Source organism: Heptranchias perlo, chromosome 27 (assembly GCF_035084215.1).
Source record: "Heptranchias perlo isolate sHepPer1 chromosome 27, sHepPer1.hap1, whole genome shotgun sequence".
NCBI classification, from domain to species: domain Eukaryota; kingdom Metazoa; phylum Chordata; class Chondrichthyes; order Hexanchiformes; family Hexanchidae; genus Heptranchias; species Heptranchias perlo.
Window position 1 is genome coordinate 27,032,333 of NC_090351.1, and position 16,464 is coordinate 27,048,796.

Below are 16,464 nucleotides of genomic sequence, written 5' to 3' on the forward strand. Positions count from 1 at the left end.
TGTCTCCTGGAAGGAAAGTTTCATCAGTCTTGGTGGAATCTTCTGTGTAACAGAGTAATTTGAGGGAAATGGGCCTTTAACAGTTTCCGCACCACTTGAAGAAACTGCAGAGCTGCTGAACAGGTGATATGCAGCACAGTGCTTTAATGCCATAACTAGAAGATGTGGGCCAGTCATAATTAGGAGACCACTAATATATGCAACTATAGATTTCTTCCAGAGGACAAGTTGCTGGTAGATTCATCTCATCACTGAGAGAAGGGACAGGAGTGCCAATGGTGGAGAATATGGAAATGTGGCACTTACATAGTAATTATCTTTTTACAATAGGATTCTAAAAATAAATGACCTTACTGATTTGGCAGGTCCTAATATGCCATGCCATACCACGCCATCTCACTTTGAACTGAAAGGAAACTATCTTGTCCTGTTGCAGCTCTTAATGGCAGACCGACAATGGCATTGACTGGGAAAGAGGTAGGAGGATATATGGAAGAAAAGGAATCACTGATATGTAGCGGGCACAATTTGGAGGGGTTAATATGGAAGACAAAATTGAAAAAAGATGAATAAATTCCTTTCAGGATGTGTGTTTGTTTTGCAGCCTACCACTTCTTAAATATCATGTCATGTAATATCATATCCTCTGACATTATTATAACCTGTTGTCTGCTGGTGGTATAAAATAAACATGCTTCTCATAGCCAGATGACACATTGCTGAACCAGATTGTCTGCATAGTTCCCATTTATTAAGAGTCATGGCAAGGCCCAGTTATCAAGAGCGTCCTTTGTTCCAAGAACTCAGTGTAATGATATGAGTGGGTGTAGAAACAGATGTGGCAGCCAAGTGACCAGCAGTGGTGGCCACTTGCTTACTTTTCCACACCAGAAGGGCGGTGGTTCTTTAGCATGTGTCTGCCTCGTCTTTAACTGTGCACAGTGTGAAAGTGCCCATTGTGGAGGGGGACACTGGTCCTATTGAGTCTGACCAGCCTCAGCTGTTGGTTTTGTCTAGGGTTTTAATGGCTAGGCTAAGAGAGTGGTCTGCAGTTGTTCTTTATTTGAGACAGGTGGAAGCTGGACTTGAAAAATTCTCTGAGGAATTAATTGTTTTGTCTGCCTGTTTCATTTATATAATTAAGAATATTACAGAAATGTAGCTTAATCTGAATATTGCAACATATTCCTACATACAATGAGCAAATATATAAAAACTGTTTTGAAATATTCTAAACATGCTCCATTGGCACACAATTTGGCCACATCTCTTTCCGCCCCCCTCCCTTTTTCGGTTAGGCTGCACCCCCAAATTAATTTTTCTTTTTTAAAAATAAAATGCCCCCTATATGTCAGTTAATGTAGATTCTATTACATTTTATATTCAGCTTATCATTCTGTGTCAATGCCTGATTGTTAACCTTCGATATTTACAGATTTTACACTGACCATTTCAGTATGTTTTGTGTCAGATTACATCAAACTAAATGATTTTGTGTAAATATCTGATGCTGAATGTTATAAAGTGGTGGAAAAAGATCAAAAGCTGCTGATTGTTTTAATATACATTGTTACTATTTCCTAAATAAGTAACCTCTTTGTTTTGATATATTAATGTTACCACTTAACCAAAAGAGTTCTTTAAAATGCAGTCCTGCTTGCTTGAATTATCTTGCTGCCTACCCCCTTGTCCTGTTTAGGGGGAGCTTCTTCACAGGCCAATCCATTTTCAGCTTTAGGCTTCAACCTTGTTCAACAATATTTTGCTTAAGGATTTGTGCTCTGGAGCTTCCAGAAAATCTTAATTTAGAAAACTGAAAATCTGCTGTCTGAAGGAAAACTCTAATGGGAAATAATGAGAGCTCTACATTTTAAAATTGTTATGTATATGCGTATATAAAATATGAATGCCTGCACATCTATGTGCTGAATATTTTTAGTCACAAGCTTTATGTAGATCTTCGATCAGCTTTGATGGATTGTTCTTTATCCTGACCACCAAATAGGCAAAAAAACCTCTGAAATCCCAGATAATCCTATTTATGCAATAAAATCCTTTTTTATTGAATAATAATTTGTGCAAACAAAAAAAGCAAGGCTTTTAAATTGCAAGCTTTTCTGAAGCTTCTTTCAAAATTGTGAAAATGCTCTTGTTAATGTTCCAAGTTGCTGGAAAATAACCATAACACTGTCGCTGGTGAGTGTCACTAATGATCACTGGTGACAGAATGAAAATCCAGCTAGACTTTGTGGTCAATCACCATCTATTAATTCAAGCAAATTAAACGGGCATTCTGGTCATGTTTGGAATGTGACTCCAGATGCCATTTCATAAGATTGAAAGTGCCTTGTGCAATATTTAAAATAAATGGGTTAGTGCCGTTTAAAATAAAGGAGTTTGATGGGAAGGTGTTAACATTGGTTACTAACATCTGCCAACACAATTTCAACCCATTGTGCTCTATTTGTGCCTCATTCTGATTTTTTTTTTTGTTTTCTTATTCAGCTCTCAAGAGTGCCGGTGGAATCATGTGAACAGTACGAAACATGCAGCGAGTGTCTAAGTTCTGGAGACCCTCACTGTGGCTGGTGTGTGCTTCACAACATGTAAGTATCCAACAGGTGTCCATTGGTGCATTTATTTCTTAACCATGGAAACATGTTTTTTTAGTAAAAAAAAATCATTTTTCCTTCAATCTTGTTCCTTTGTCCCTCCTCTCCTAAAGATAGTGACTTATATTAGGAAATATCAATGGCAGCCCAGCATAACATTGCTCAAGTTGATATTTACCTGTGAGCTTGGACAGTGAGTGGTGGCAGGTTATGAAAACATGAGGTGATCACCGTCGAGCCCTATTTTCCAGCAAGGGTTATGAGATAGCAAACAGACAAGGAATCTCACCTGTAACGTGTCTGGCTTGTATGACTCGGTGCCATGAGAGCATATTTACTTTTAATAGAAATCAAATGCACACACCCTGAATGAAGAAACTTGAACAGCACAGTGTAGCAGCTCTGTGCCACACCAAATGCGAAAACGCCTTCTCTGTTTGATGCTTTTTTTTCAGTTCTTTAACAATTAACTGTATCTGATTCTTTGTAACCTTTTTAAAACTTATCTTCTGGCTGGAAAGCAGCTGGCCGCTCGGCAGCTGAAAATGCCAAGAGGAGAGAAAGCGTTAACTTGTCGAAGGTAACAGTTAGTTAACCCTTCATGTTAATGAGCTTAATGTGTCAGGCTTCACATCTCTGTGGTCCTGGGTTTTGATTCCAGCAGTGGATGACCCTGAAACTAGCCACATGTGGACGCCTCTTGTCTGTCTTCTTGCAAAACTACAAGCGTTTTGAGACATGCTATAGAAGTGCAGTTTTTCTCTTTGGCAGGAAACAACAAAAGCAACTGCTATTTATATAGCGCCTTTAACGTCTCAAGGCGCTTCACAGGAGCGTAATCAGACAAAAATTGACATCAAGCCAAAGAAGGAGATATTAGGATGAGTGACTAAAAGCTTGGTTAAAGAGGTAGGTTTTAAGGAGGGTCTTAAAGAAAGAGAGGTGGAGAGATTTAGGGAGGGAATTCCGAAGCTTACGGCCTGTTCGGCGGAGGCCGCATAGTTGGGGCGAAGGGAAGGGGGATGCACAAGAGTCCAGAGTTAGAGGAACACAGGGCTCTTGGAGGGATATCGGGGTGGAGGAGATTACAGAGATGGGGTGGGTGAAGCCATGGAAGGATTTGAATACAAGGATGAGAATTTTAAAATCAGGGCTCTGGTGGACCTGGAGCCAATGTAGGTCAGGGAACACAGGGTCACTTTGTCTATCTTTCCAAATAATGAATTGTACTTTTCTTAGATGATAATGAGGTTGGAATATTGAAGAGTCAGGAACCATGTATGCTCCTTAGTTGTGGAAAGAGGATGTAGGGAGTTAAGCAATCGGAATTGGGAAGAAAAGGTAGAAAAATAAAATCTCAAGTTTTAAAAAAAAATGTTTTGTGACTAGTTCTATATATTATCAAAATCTTTCTCAAAACTAAAACCCTTTATGTGTTGAGCATGTCAGATTATTGCAAGATAGACTGGATACCTAAATTTATGCAGACATTTATAGCTGGACAGGATTGAGTAGCAGTGAATAGTTCTGCCCTGAGGGTCATTCCATAATAACCTGATAAATTCTGCAACACTGCAAGTAAATAGCAATGGTGAAGTGATGAATAAGGCATGCGTCCAAGTTGGAGAATTAGGAAATAATGGAAATCAAGCATATTGCGGTTTTGAAGTTAATCGAGTCCGCACACTTAAAGATTTTTGGGATTATATATTTAATATTTTTGAAAAGCATTTTCTTGTACATGCTTATCACAAATATATTTATTGGCCTTTTGAGGAATGAAGGACGTTGTGCTTTATGGAAATCAAGCCTCCTTTTCCCCCGTCTTGATGATCTGTGAAACCATAATGTAAAGTATTACATTCAGCAATAAAACCTGAAGCACAATTGATTGAACAGATGGAATTGTTTTCTGTATTTCTGGTAGATCTTAAAAATATGGATTTTTTTTTGAAGGTGGCATAAAGATGCTGCTGTGACATTCAAAAGATTGATGATGAAATGATTGTTGAATTTAGGTCACTCAATGCTGTACTGCCAATACATTAAATACACAATAACACCTCAGAATTAAGATTCTTTGCTATATATGTGAGAGTATCTGTCATTCAGATTTTACTTCCTGAGGATTGTTACCACCTGTATTTGCCAAAGTATATATCAAGGCCACCATACTTGCCAGTATGGAAATGAAAATAGTTGGCCATAAAAGCATACTTCACTACACTGACAGAGACATTTGTGCAGTTATATTTTCTACTAGTAGATGTGAGACTGTGCTCTGTATAGTATTAGGAAAAACATACTGGTGACATCTAGTGGCAGGATATTTATATAACATTAAACTGACTAAATTTCTGCTGGTGATGTGGAAAACTACTACATATTTAAGTCACCTTGTTTAATTAATGGCCTACACTAATGCAGCCATGTAAAATTCTGTACAAACTACTTTGTTGACACATGTAGGTATCCAACTTGATTGCAGGTTCTTTTTGGACTTTGAAGGCATATTAAATCCACTGTTTTAAAAATAAAATATTGCTTCTTGCCTCAAATTTTGCCCTTCCACATGCATTGTCTTAAAAGCCTTCTTGGATTGGACAGTGTGCTTTACCATGATCGAGAGCTAAGATTTTGTTACAAAGGGTAGTATTTGTCCACAGTGATAGATGGGAGAGATATTAGCAACATTTGATTTCCATTGATGTCCAAACTGGCTTCAAGGAGCTGCTGGCAGAATTCGCAGAAGGTGGCAGATTTGCAATAATACCAATCACTATCCATTTCTTTTGCTTTTCCTTTTTCTGGTAATGCTAATTGGCATGATGAGACCAATGGAAGTTCACCTTTATCCCCACCAAGGTAGATAAAATCAGCTTCCAGCTTAGATTGCCTGGATTTCAGTTCTCTGCTACGAAATAACTTGTAAAATCAAATTGGAAGCTATTTATATTTAAATACCTCATGGGTAACCTGAGTGCCCACAAAAAAAAATACCTTTGGAATGCAAAGCCTGCTTATCTGGAATTTGATGATTTAAATAAGTTACTTTTTTCAGTAGAGCAAAAATACAGGCATAGGCAGATGTGTGAGAAGTGTATGAATGGGTCATTTATTTTCTTGGAGTGGCTGATCAGCTGTTGCAATACAAGCTTGTGCTGCAACAGGTAATTTGCTGCCCCAAGATAACTTGCCAGGCTCTTGATGCTGCTGTTTTGCTCTGGGCATGGATTCTGTGCCATTCACTGAATTCCAGCGTCCGGGATAGATTTTGCCCAATCAGGAATTCCCGTCTGCAGAGTACAGCAGAGAATCCAGTTCTGGAGCAAGGGAATGGGATTGAGTAGCAGATGGATCTGGAGCCAGCAACAAGGAATACATCAGAATGGGAGTGTACCGGTGATGGGAGAAGTGTTTCTGTGAACAGGGGAGGAAATGCCTCCATCGAGCGACTGTTAAGGTAACTTTGGGGAAATGATGGTCAGATTAGTCTGTTGAATATATTCCAACTGGCACCACTGCAACATTATCCATCTGTTGGAAAATCCTGCTTGATCACAGAAGGAAGCATCACCTGAAGGAGAGCTGATTTTTTTTTAAAAAAGAAAACTGGATACATAGCAGGCGGATTGGAGTGTCAGACTGCTTTGGGATTTGAAGATCTGGCAACCTAGTTGTTAGCCATAAATGTCTTAACCAGGCAAAGAAAACAGTATTTCGATTTAACAGATTGTGTCTGAACCTTCTTCCAAGGTTAACAATCAGAATGTGTACCTGTTTTTAATTTTGTTCATAATGGGTTTTAAATGCACAAACTGAAATCTTAGATGGGGAAACTAGGTTCAAAAGGTGAAACCTCCATTATTAATTTCTTGATGAAAATAAAATTGCAGTCTCAATTTAGTAACCAGGAATACATCAGATGTCATTTTGTAAAGAATCCTAGTTATGTGACTAACATGATGCATTTGTCAGTTAATATAATACAATCCATGAATACTGTGGTATTATAATGTCTTCTTGCGACAATATAATTGCTTACCTCTGCAAAAGAAATATTCCCTCAGTACAAAGCATTCAGCTCTGCAGGGTCATTACAGCGTGAAGGATTACTGCAGCAGAGTAGAGTTCTGACAGGTTGGGAAAATTTGACATATGGCTTTATTACTGGGGTCCGTTGGTCCTTTTAGCACTGAATTTCTGATGGTTTGCAGTTGCCTATCGATGAGGAGGAGCTGTAGGAGTGAGACCTGATGTAGAATATTCTCATTGAAAGTACTTATTAAGGTCACTGTCATCTGAAAATTGACTGATGAAATGTGGAAATCACCCTTGTCATTGTATCAGCACTTTGCACCGATGCAAAGTAGTTTTAAATGCACGAGAACATGAAAGCAGGAGATAACTCTGGAATCAGGACCCGATCTGGCTCCTAAACGTACTGAATCCAGGAGGTGCAAGACTATTTGCAGTAGGTCATCTCACACCACTTGGGCTTCACACTGGGTTCAGTATAATTCCATCCTAGTGCAAACTCACATTTAAGAAGTGCCCCTGCATTCCATTGAAAGTTCATGGGCACTTTTTACATGTAAAATGAAAACAGAAAATGCTGAAAATACACAAGCAATTTGTCAGCATCTGTTAAGGAAAAAGACAGCTGGTGTTTTAGGACTGTTTTAATAAAGGGTTAAGCTCGCAATGTTAACCTGCCTTTTCACTTTACAGATGCTGTTGGACCTGCTGTGTATTTCCAGTATTTTCCTTTTTATTTGTACTACTTAAACCTAGCTTGGAATCTTTTTAATGTGATGTGTAGCAATGCTTCTTCTCATTTATCATCACATTAAAAATGAGCAGCCCAGGAATGAGAACTCTGTGAATGCTTCCAAGCATAGGTGTGCAAAGCTCCTTTTGTTGCTGAGTGCAATGCGAGACACTGCAAGTTGCAGCCACCATTGCAACTCGAGCCAGCTATGCACCTCTCTTTATACTATTGTGAGACTAGCATCTGTACCATAGTGACAGCCTGAATGCAGATGGGTTTCATATGGAACACCAGATTTTTTTTTTGAATTACCTTTATTACAATAGATAAAAGCTGTGTTCATGCAGCAGGCAATTTCCCATCTGAAAAATGGAGTAAATTATGATTTCTGTCGCACGGCAGGAGACAGGATTCACTATGTGAATCATGGACTGGGGAGATTGGGTGGCATAATGGATTCAAATTATCCTTTCATCTTCGAAACTGGGTTTTCATCCAATCAATGTTGACTGAACTAAAGTCCTCCCCCACTCTTTCTCACTCAATGTGGCTATTAAACGTGCATGTCTCACATTCACAGCCCCTCTCTTAGAGCATATAGATATATAGATCCATTACAAAACAAATTGCCCATAGTTCTGCACTAATTGAATTAACTGCCCAACATTATGTCTGAAACAACAAATGTAAAAATTCACACTGGCCCATTAAGAGATACTCTCCTAGGGATGAGGATTAAAGTTGCCCTGGGCACAATCGATCTGACCAAGCTATGCCTAACCTGGGAATACTTGATATTGATACGTGGTACCAAAAAGTGAAACATTTTTAGTTCCCAAGCATTGACATTTTCTCACTTTGATGACACAAAATTTTACCATTTTATTTTTGACTTCCATGATACAGGAGAAGCTCCTCTTACCATCCTAGAAAGAGTCAGGAAGTTACAAAGGACGTTCTTAGCACCTCTGTTACTGCTGTTCCCTAGAATCAGTTAACTTAGCACAGGCCAAAGATCAAACTTTTAGTACGTGAGAAATGTAATTATTTCTCCAGCCAACCATTTTCTAGAGTTTGATGGATGCTGAAGTTTGAAGTGAGCTCCATTCAGCTTCACATTACTGGCAACATCAAGTCAAGAAATGTGTACAAGAGCTGATTTTAATAACTAGTAATGCAGCAGTATTTTACCAGTGAAAATGACAGTTGTTACTTAAACATTATTGGAGTGAATTTCCTTTTGGCAAAAAACATTTAACTGGTTAGGTCTGTTCCTTAACATGGGTGAAAACTATTGGGTCACATGAGAAATTTTGTTGGGGGAAGGAAGTGAACAATCGAGGAGCTGGTACTACCACACACAATTGCTAACTAATAGTGCTTAATTAGCACATGTGCCACCTCATCAGACAAAGTATGGAAGTCTGCCTGTTGCCACTTTGAGATGTGAGTAAGTTTACCAACACTGTGTTCAAATGGAGCGCAGGTCGGTGATAGAGCTACTACGCCAGCACCAATTCTCCAACTCACTTGAAGCACAACACCCCACAATGAATTTACCCAATAGTGTAATACCTATTTTTTTTTCAGTTGTTCTGATTTTGAGTTAAACCATCGCAACATGCAGCATTTTATTGTAAAGCATGAGCATGTAATAACAGGTAGTACTCTGCAGCAGTTTGCTTTCCTTACAGCTCAGCACACCATTCCGAATTATGAGTATGAAATAATGGTGGATATTGCACTGTGTTATTAGATTGGACATAAGGCTATGCATATCAACTCGATCAATACTGCTTAATTACAAATCCCCTTCTGAGTTCATTATTGTTGTAATGCTGTGGAAAGTTCACCATTGATTTCTCACTATGAAATAGATAGTGCTTGTATAATGAAGCTGCTTCTGTGCACTGGAAAGTTGTCAGTACACCAGGGACAAAATTAGATTCTCTGAAACCTTTTTGAATTCTGTTATAGAAGAGTCAATTTTGCCTTTTCAATAGTTCTGCTCACGACTGAATCCATTTCATAAATTAGAGACACAATTTCTCTTTTACAGTGTTCAGCTTGTCAAATTTGTGTCTCTTTTATAAATTCCCTATCAACCAACCACTGGCCTCTGTGCACCTTGAGGGCAAAGATATAATGGGGACTGTCATAGACTAGATTATTTCTGTATGATAAGGTTTAAATAACTTGTATCAGAATATTATCAAGTGGAAACCATCAAAGGAATTCAAATGGGGTTATTGTACAGTTCAACTTGCATAAACGTGCAAGAACCTATTTTATGCTAAGTATAGGAGTATAGATATTGTCTGCGTCCTTCTGTCACTGCGGTTTTGTGTTTCTGCTTCCCTTTCTGCATCAGCACTCGAAAGATTGCATTGGAAGGGAAAGTTGGTCTGTGTCTGGACTTCAAGGGCCAGTTATGTTCCTGCTGATAAAAAGATGTAAATATAAAATCCTGTAATTGCATATAATGTATTAATGCTGTTATCAAACAAAATGGCCTTGAAATTACATTGTGCGATAATAGCGTACAAAAAGTTTGCACATTCGTATCCAATTCCTTTCTTTGGTTTTGTCCCATTTAAAGTAAATGGTTAATTGAAATGGATTGGCACCTCTATTAAAGTAGTGGAAAAGACATTTTGTACAGAAATGTAAAGCGTTTGTTTGTTCGTTAACACTGCATGTTAAATTTCAAAGGCAATATTCTGTAAATGGATGTTTTTTTGAAGAAAATTGCCAGTGTAAGCTTAGACTATCTGTATGTATCTCTGTCTCCTGTAAAGGAACACAGGAAGCTTTAGGAATGGGAAAAAAACATTTGGTCTAACCAGCCCAGCCCCCTTTTTAATTGAGTTGAACTCTTCCTTCTCACCATAACTCAATTAAGAATCGCATCTGGTAGTGTCTTGAATCCATTTTTACTATTTGCTTCAGTGGCCTTCCCTGATAATGGATCATGGCTTTCTTCCCATCTCTTAACCAGCTGAGTTATCAGCGAAATCCACCATGTATTTTTGATTTTTTTTTCCCTTCCAGGTTTATTAGGGAAACTGAAATCTGGCTGTAGCATAGTGTGACATTCACAGAGGTGTTAAAGCTATTTTGATCATGCTGTAAGATTATAGAGGGAAAATGTTGGAATAGAAGAAATCCTCTCTATTGTTTTAATTTGCCTTTATAATCATTTTTAGAAAGTTATAGGTGAAATTGTGTGATTGCATTTGGACACATTAACAAATTTGTATGCTATTATTGCACAGCACAATTTCTCCCCATTAGTGATTTACTTTTAGCAGGCGCTATAGAGGCGCTGAGATTATTTAAAATTTGTACATTTTTCAGTCAGTATGATGGACTGTACCAGTGATGGCACTGGTCTCATTTTGTGTGTATGTATGTGTTGTCAGGTTCATCTTCTAAATAGATCACTGAATTACAAACTCACGTTTGAACAGATGGCTATAATTACAAGAATTCCTGGTGCAAACAGCATTGCTTTAATGATTGTAGTTTTGCGTCTTGAGCTACATTTGTTCCTTGTGTGATTTATTCACAAAATGCTATGAACTGTAGATGAGGTATTCTGCTGATTGCAGAAGTAAGAGAGAGGCCAGTGCAGAATGAGCTACCAGAATGTGTGCCAACCTGGGGCTAATTTGTTCATTATAGTATTGTGATTTTATTCCAATATTTTTCTTTTCACTCTATTGTCAGCTCAGGTTAAAGTTCATCCAAATATCACACATTGTACCTCCTATTCCCTCTGTTGAGGTCAGAGGTAACAGTTCAATATTCACTAGGGTTGAACAGGAAAGAGCACACACTGGAACTGACTAAATACTTTCAATGGGAATAACAAAATCAGCTTTTAGAATTAAAAATCAATTCATCACTATTCAAGGGTCAAGAATCTAGGGGTTAGTAAATATTAAATAATACAGAAATTTCTGGTACTGCATTCAGGTTAGTTGAATACTCAATAAAGCTTGGTTTGTATTAGAATTGTGAATTCAGAGTCTTGATTTGTCACTGCTAATTCAGATTAGAAGGCATTGTATAAATGATGTGGAGGGAAAATAACCCATTTCCCCATTTATATGCAAGACATAAACTGGCTGGTTGGATTGAGTCAGCCAGGTCAAGTCACTGCTTCTTCATGATGTGACAGATTTCTGTAAGTAAAATACTTTTACTGTTCAAGTCCTTAATCAAAAGGTCGCAAGGTGGTTGGTTCCAAAGTATAATGGCTTTATTAAGAAGTTACAACAAGTGACAAAGAGGTTAAAATACAAGCGTACAATCAAAGATGCTGGCCACATTGATACAACTTGACACAAAGTTGATCACTTTCCAAGGCTTTGAAGTGCACTTAAGAAGGTCTTGATTGCTTGGGCAGTCTAGTCCTGCCCCGAGAATACTCTGAGAAATATGTGCAAAAGCAGCCAACTTTATACAGATTTTGAGATAATCAGCTCTGTATGGGTCTCCCATCAATCATCCTCTCTATCCCGTGAGGCTGCTAGTTGGGGTATCATTTAATAAATTTATTCTTCAAGTTATAATTGTGGTGAATTTAAAGTACAAGTCAAGAAACTGCGAGGGGACAAGTATAACCACAGGGGAGCTGTCTATTTTAGAGCAAAAAGGTTAACTTTTTTTGCTTCGTCCGGTGTTATAAGCCAGGCAGTTCTCACCAGGCTACTGAAAATATCTAGCATGAATCTACAAATTTCAACAGTTAACTCAAAGTCAGCACATGCGTCAGGCAGGTAATTTAATTTAAATTAATACCTCCTGGCTCGTGAACTGGCACACTGCAAGTCCAGGGGGGACTGCAATCAGTGTGGGCCATAATGGCCCAAGCTGAATGTGGTCTCAAGTGTATTGGAGTATAAATGAGACTCCAGAGCCCTGGATTACTGATGTCTCTCTATAAATGGGGAACTGTTTGAATTACTTTTGAGTTGGTGAACGGAATGAATTGACTAATCGGAGGATAATGCTGCATTATGATCTGGGGGTACTGTCTACTAATATCTCTTGATCAGGCAAGTGGATGCCAAGGTATCTTTAACCATTCTAGATCTCCAGATTAACTTTATTCTTTTCCTTTTTTTTAAGGTGCTCGAGGAGAGACAAGTGTGAGCGAGCAGTGGAGCCCTATCGATTTGCTGCCAGTATAGAACAGTGTGTGAAACTCAGCATACAGCCAAACAGTATATGTGTGTCTGAGCACAGTGTACCGGTCAGTGTTCGGCACTCGTTCAGTGCTCTTATGATTCTTCATTTAGCACGTCCATCAGTATCAGACGGGAAAAAAATCTTCTTGTAATCTTGCAGAGTTAGAACATTTTTGCTGATGGTGTTGAAGCAGCCCTCCCATCGGCTTTCAAAAATCAAATGGTTACAAAGAATTATAATTAACTTGAGCACTGCTATTGTTTTGCTCTAATTCTGATTTATCTTTTCATTGTGTTGTAATTCTTCTCAACTAGTCCTCAATTTGTGCTTTCAAAAACCGTTACAAGCAAGAAACTAATCAATTCCTTTTAGCTGATTTTTTTTTTTAAGAGATACTGATAGTGAGACTCCTTTAGATTGTTACTAATGTAAAATAGAATATAAATTTAAAGATAATGTGAAATTCCTTTTATATTTTTCAAAAGTTATCTGTAAAACCAGCTCAATCTTAGTGGAAAATTGGCTTCTTGATTCTTGAAAGATTTATGTGGATGGGTGATGCAGGACCACTTATGATTTGCAAAGAAGTTCTCATGATAGTTTGAGCTCGCATTTCTTTATTTGAGAGTTCGAATATTAACAGTTCACATGCTGGGTTAAGGGACAGGGATAGAACACATTCTTATTATTAATCTCCTTGCAAGCCATTAATGGAGTGAAATTGCACTGTGCAATATTAATAAAGAATGGATTAAAGCTTTAATACGAGATTTCTTTGGCATTTTAATGAAGGCTTACTTTAAATAGGTTCATTAAAATAATGCACAGGGAAATTTCATTAAAGTAATGCACAGAGGCATTTCATGCAAATATATCAACAAGTTTGTTGCTAATATTGCACCACTGAATTTCATCCCTTTAGTTATCAGCAGAGACAAATCTCTCTGAACATGTGAAAATTGTTTATGTACTTCTTTATCACTATTCTTAGTACTTTTGTGTGTGTAAATGTCCACAACGCTACTTGACATTAATTGGATAAATTTTCTCTGAAACTCAGGAGAATATTGGAAATGAAAGTGATCTCCCTAGTACAGTAAGCAAGAGCTTCTGCTTTTGACACATTGGTTGGGGCAGCATAACCTGCATTTAAGCCTATTTAATATTAAACCTGTGAGTACTTAATGCTGCTGTCAATAGGAACTACCTACAAAAATAAATTCCTCCCCCCCCCCCCCCCCACTCCCCACACACACACTCTCAGTACTGTAATCGCTCATTTTGATGAGCACAAAAATTCATATGGAGATTCCTGAATTCTGTACATCTGTTTTCGCAGCTTATTCTGAAAGTTAGTGATGTTCCGGACCTTTCTGCTGGTGTTGTCTGTGATTTCGGTGGATTGACTGAAGTGGAGGGTCAGACAATGGGTGACGAGATAATGTGCATTTCGCCAGCTGCTAAAGATGTACCTCCTATTCTTGCAGATCAAGGTAACAAAACTCAATCAGAGCAGTACTTTTCTCCAGTAAATTAAGTCTACTCTTTTCCTGTAGCTGAGGATGCAATTTTCCATATTTGATGGTTATTTTTGTTACTTCTAATGTGTTAATACTATAGTGAAGTAAAACTATTTTAAAGATACCTTTCAATCAAATGTGAAATCTTTCTGTTTTTATGTGACTGCAGCTAGGTTATTGTGGTTTTTCAAAAATTCAATGTATACGAGCAGCTTAGATGTATGAAAACTGGCAATGTCTTAATAAGATGTAATGGATATACACATAGCTCAGGACAAGTGTTGGTTTTTGGACTGGGAGGCCCTTGATCGGCATTCAGTCGTATTGTTGACGGCATTGGTCGTGCTGGGGCACTGCCGTCTTCCTCTCCAAAATGGAAGATGAGGGATAGCTCGATGTGCACCAGGTAGATGGGGCCTTGGTTTAGGTAGGGGAAAAAAAGGAACATTCAGGACTGGAAAAGATTTGCAGTCCTCTGGCTATCTCAACCATTAATACCCCATAATCACCCATTCCCTCAATTCTTCCTTCCTCCCTAAGCAGTCTGTTCACATTCACCATCCTCTGTATAAAGTAATTAAATCTAAACTGTCTTTGCACCTTGCCTTTTCTAAGGTTAAGCCTGTGTCCTATAATTAAAGAGTTTAAAACAATCTTGAACATATCAGGGTTGAACTTATCTATTTCCTTAAGGATCTTGAATAATATCTTCTCTGAATCTTCCCTAGAGTAAACAATCCAGGCTCTTTAAACTCTCTTCCTAGCTCAGCTGCCTTAAGCTTGGTACCTGTTTGGTTGCTAATTAACATCTCATTCGAGAGACAGCACCTCCAGCAATGTAGTACTCCCTCAGCACTGCACTGAAGTATCAGCCTTAATTTTGTCTGAGTTGGCACTGAACCCATAACTTTCTGACTCAGATGAGAGTGCTGCCAACTGATCCAAGCTGACACTAAGTGTTTAGAGACAGTATTCACCCAATCAGAAGCCAATTTTGAAGAGGTAGATGGACTGTGGGACCCTGGATGCTTTGGAGAAAAAGCAAATCAAGTAGTTAAACTTAAAATAAAATCAAGAAAAAATGAAGAGTCTAGGGAAAGAGAAAATGGCCAAATGGAACAGAAATGTTCAAAACCTTTTTTTATTTAAAATTTTTGAAGTGTGTATTGGTATGAAGTCAATATTACAGCTGTAAATCCACTCCAGATATGAGAGCCATTATTACTATACTAGAGCTTGTTTTAGCCTGGAATTCCCTGAAGCTGCTGGCAGTCTACGTAGGCGAAGTTTACTTGAGCATTCCATTACTAGTGTGCTTGTGCTTCTTAATTTAGTGGGGACTTTTACCTCCTTCCACAAAAATTGAATGAAGGGGAGTGATAACAGCAGTGTGATACCTGGACTGTTGGATTTAATATAACGCCTTAACACGTGATTACTTTTGAAGTGCATCCGTTGTTGTTATTTGGGCAATGTGGCAGCAAGTTTGCCCACAGCAAAGCCTCATAAACAGCAAATGAATAAATAACCATATAATTTGTTTTTGGTTGGTTGTTTAGGACAATTCCCTTCCTTTGAATATTATTATGGGATCTTTGATGTCCAACTGAGCGGGCATCTGCTTAATGTCTCACCTAAAAGACAGTGTCTCTGACAATGCAACACTCCCTCAGTATTGCATTGAAGCACCAGTCTAGATTATAGTGGAGCTCCAGCCCACAACCTTCTAATTCGGGTGAGAGCGTTACAAACTGAGCCAGGACGACGTTTAAACAATCAAATTTAACAGTTGAAAATTGTTCATTGAAGAAATGCTATTGAGGCCTTGCATTGTATAAAATGCAGCTTCTTCTTGTCAACAAATATTCGCCAGTCAGAAATATCAGCCTACAGTTAAGAGGATGTAAATAATGCCCAAAAGCAAAATACAGTTTTGTCATTGGAGTGAATCTTCCTGTTTTGCACAAACTTTCATCCAAAACTACACAACCCCACAAATATTACATTGTAAAGCAAATAATAAAATCCTGAAAATTCAAATTCCCTGTAGTTTGAGAAACCATGAAAAATGATTCCTGACCTCAGCAATGGGTGCACTTACTAAACAAATAACCAATGTTCCCACCAGTTAATATTGCAGCAGTTCCCATCAGTTTTGTTTACTTGATCTTTCCACATGTGGGACTCTGTTGTCATGTCTCTTTAGATCTCAATTTCCAAGTCTCTGTCTCTTTTTTGGTTCTTGTGCCTTTCTCATTCTCTCCCAATCTCATCTGTATTTCTCCTTCTCATTTTCTTCACTTTCGTATCTCTCAGTCTTATCTGTTCTTATGTCTCTCTCAATCTCTTCTGTTTCCATCTCTCT

General features: G+C 38.2%; 1 protein-coding gene across 2 annotated transcripts in view; it reads left to right on the top strand.

Annotated features, from left to right (window-relative positions):
• LOC137344479 (plexin-A2-like) overlaps positions 1-16,464 on the top strand; it is a 394,264-nt gene that overhangs the window by 224,600 nt on the left and 153,200 nt on the right. For both annotated transcript variants that reach the window (XM_068007472.1, XM_068007473.1), the window contains exons 6-8: positions 2,506-2,606; positions 12,520-12,643; positions 13,919-14,072. In XM_068007472.1, coding sequence (XP_067863573.1) covers positions 2,506-2,606; positions 12,520-12,643; positions 13,919-14,072 — 379 coding nt within the window. The remainder of the gene's footprint in view (positions 1-2,505; positions 2,607-12,519; positions 12,644-13,918; positions 14,073-16,464) is intronic.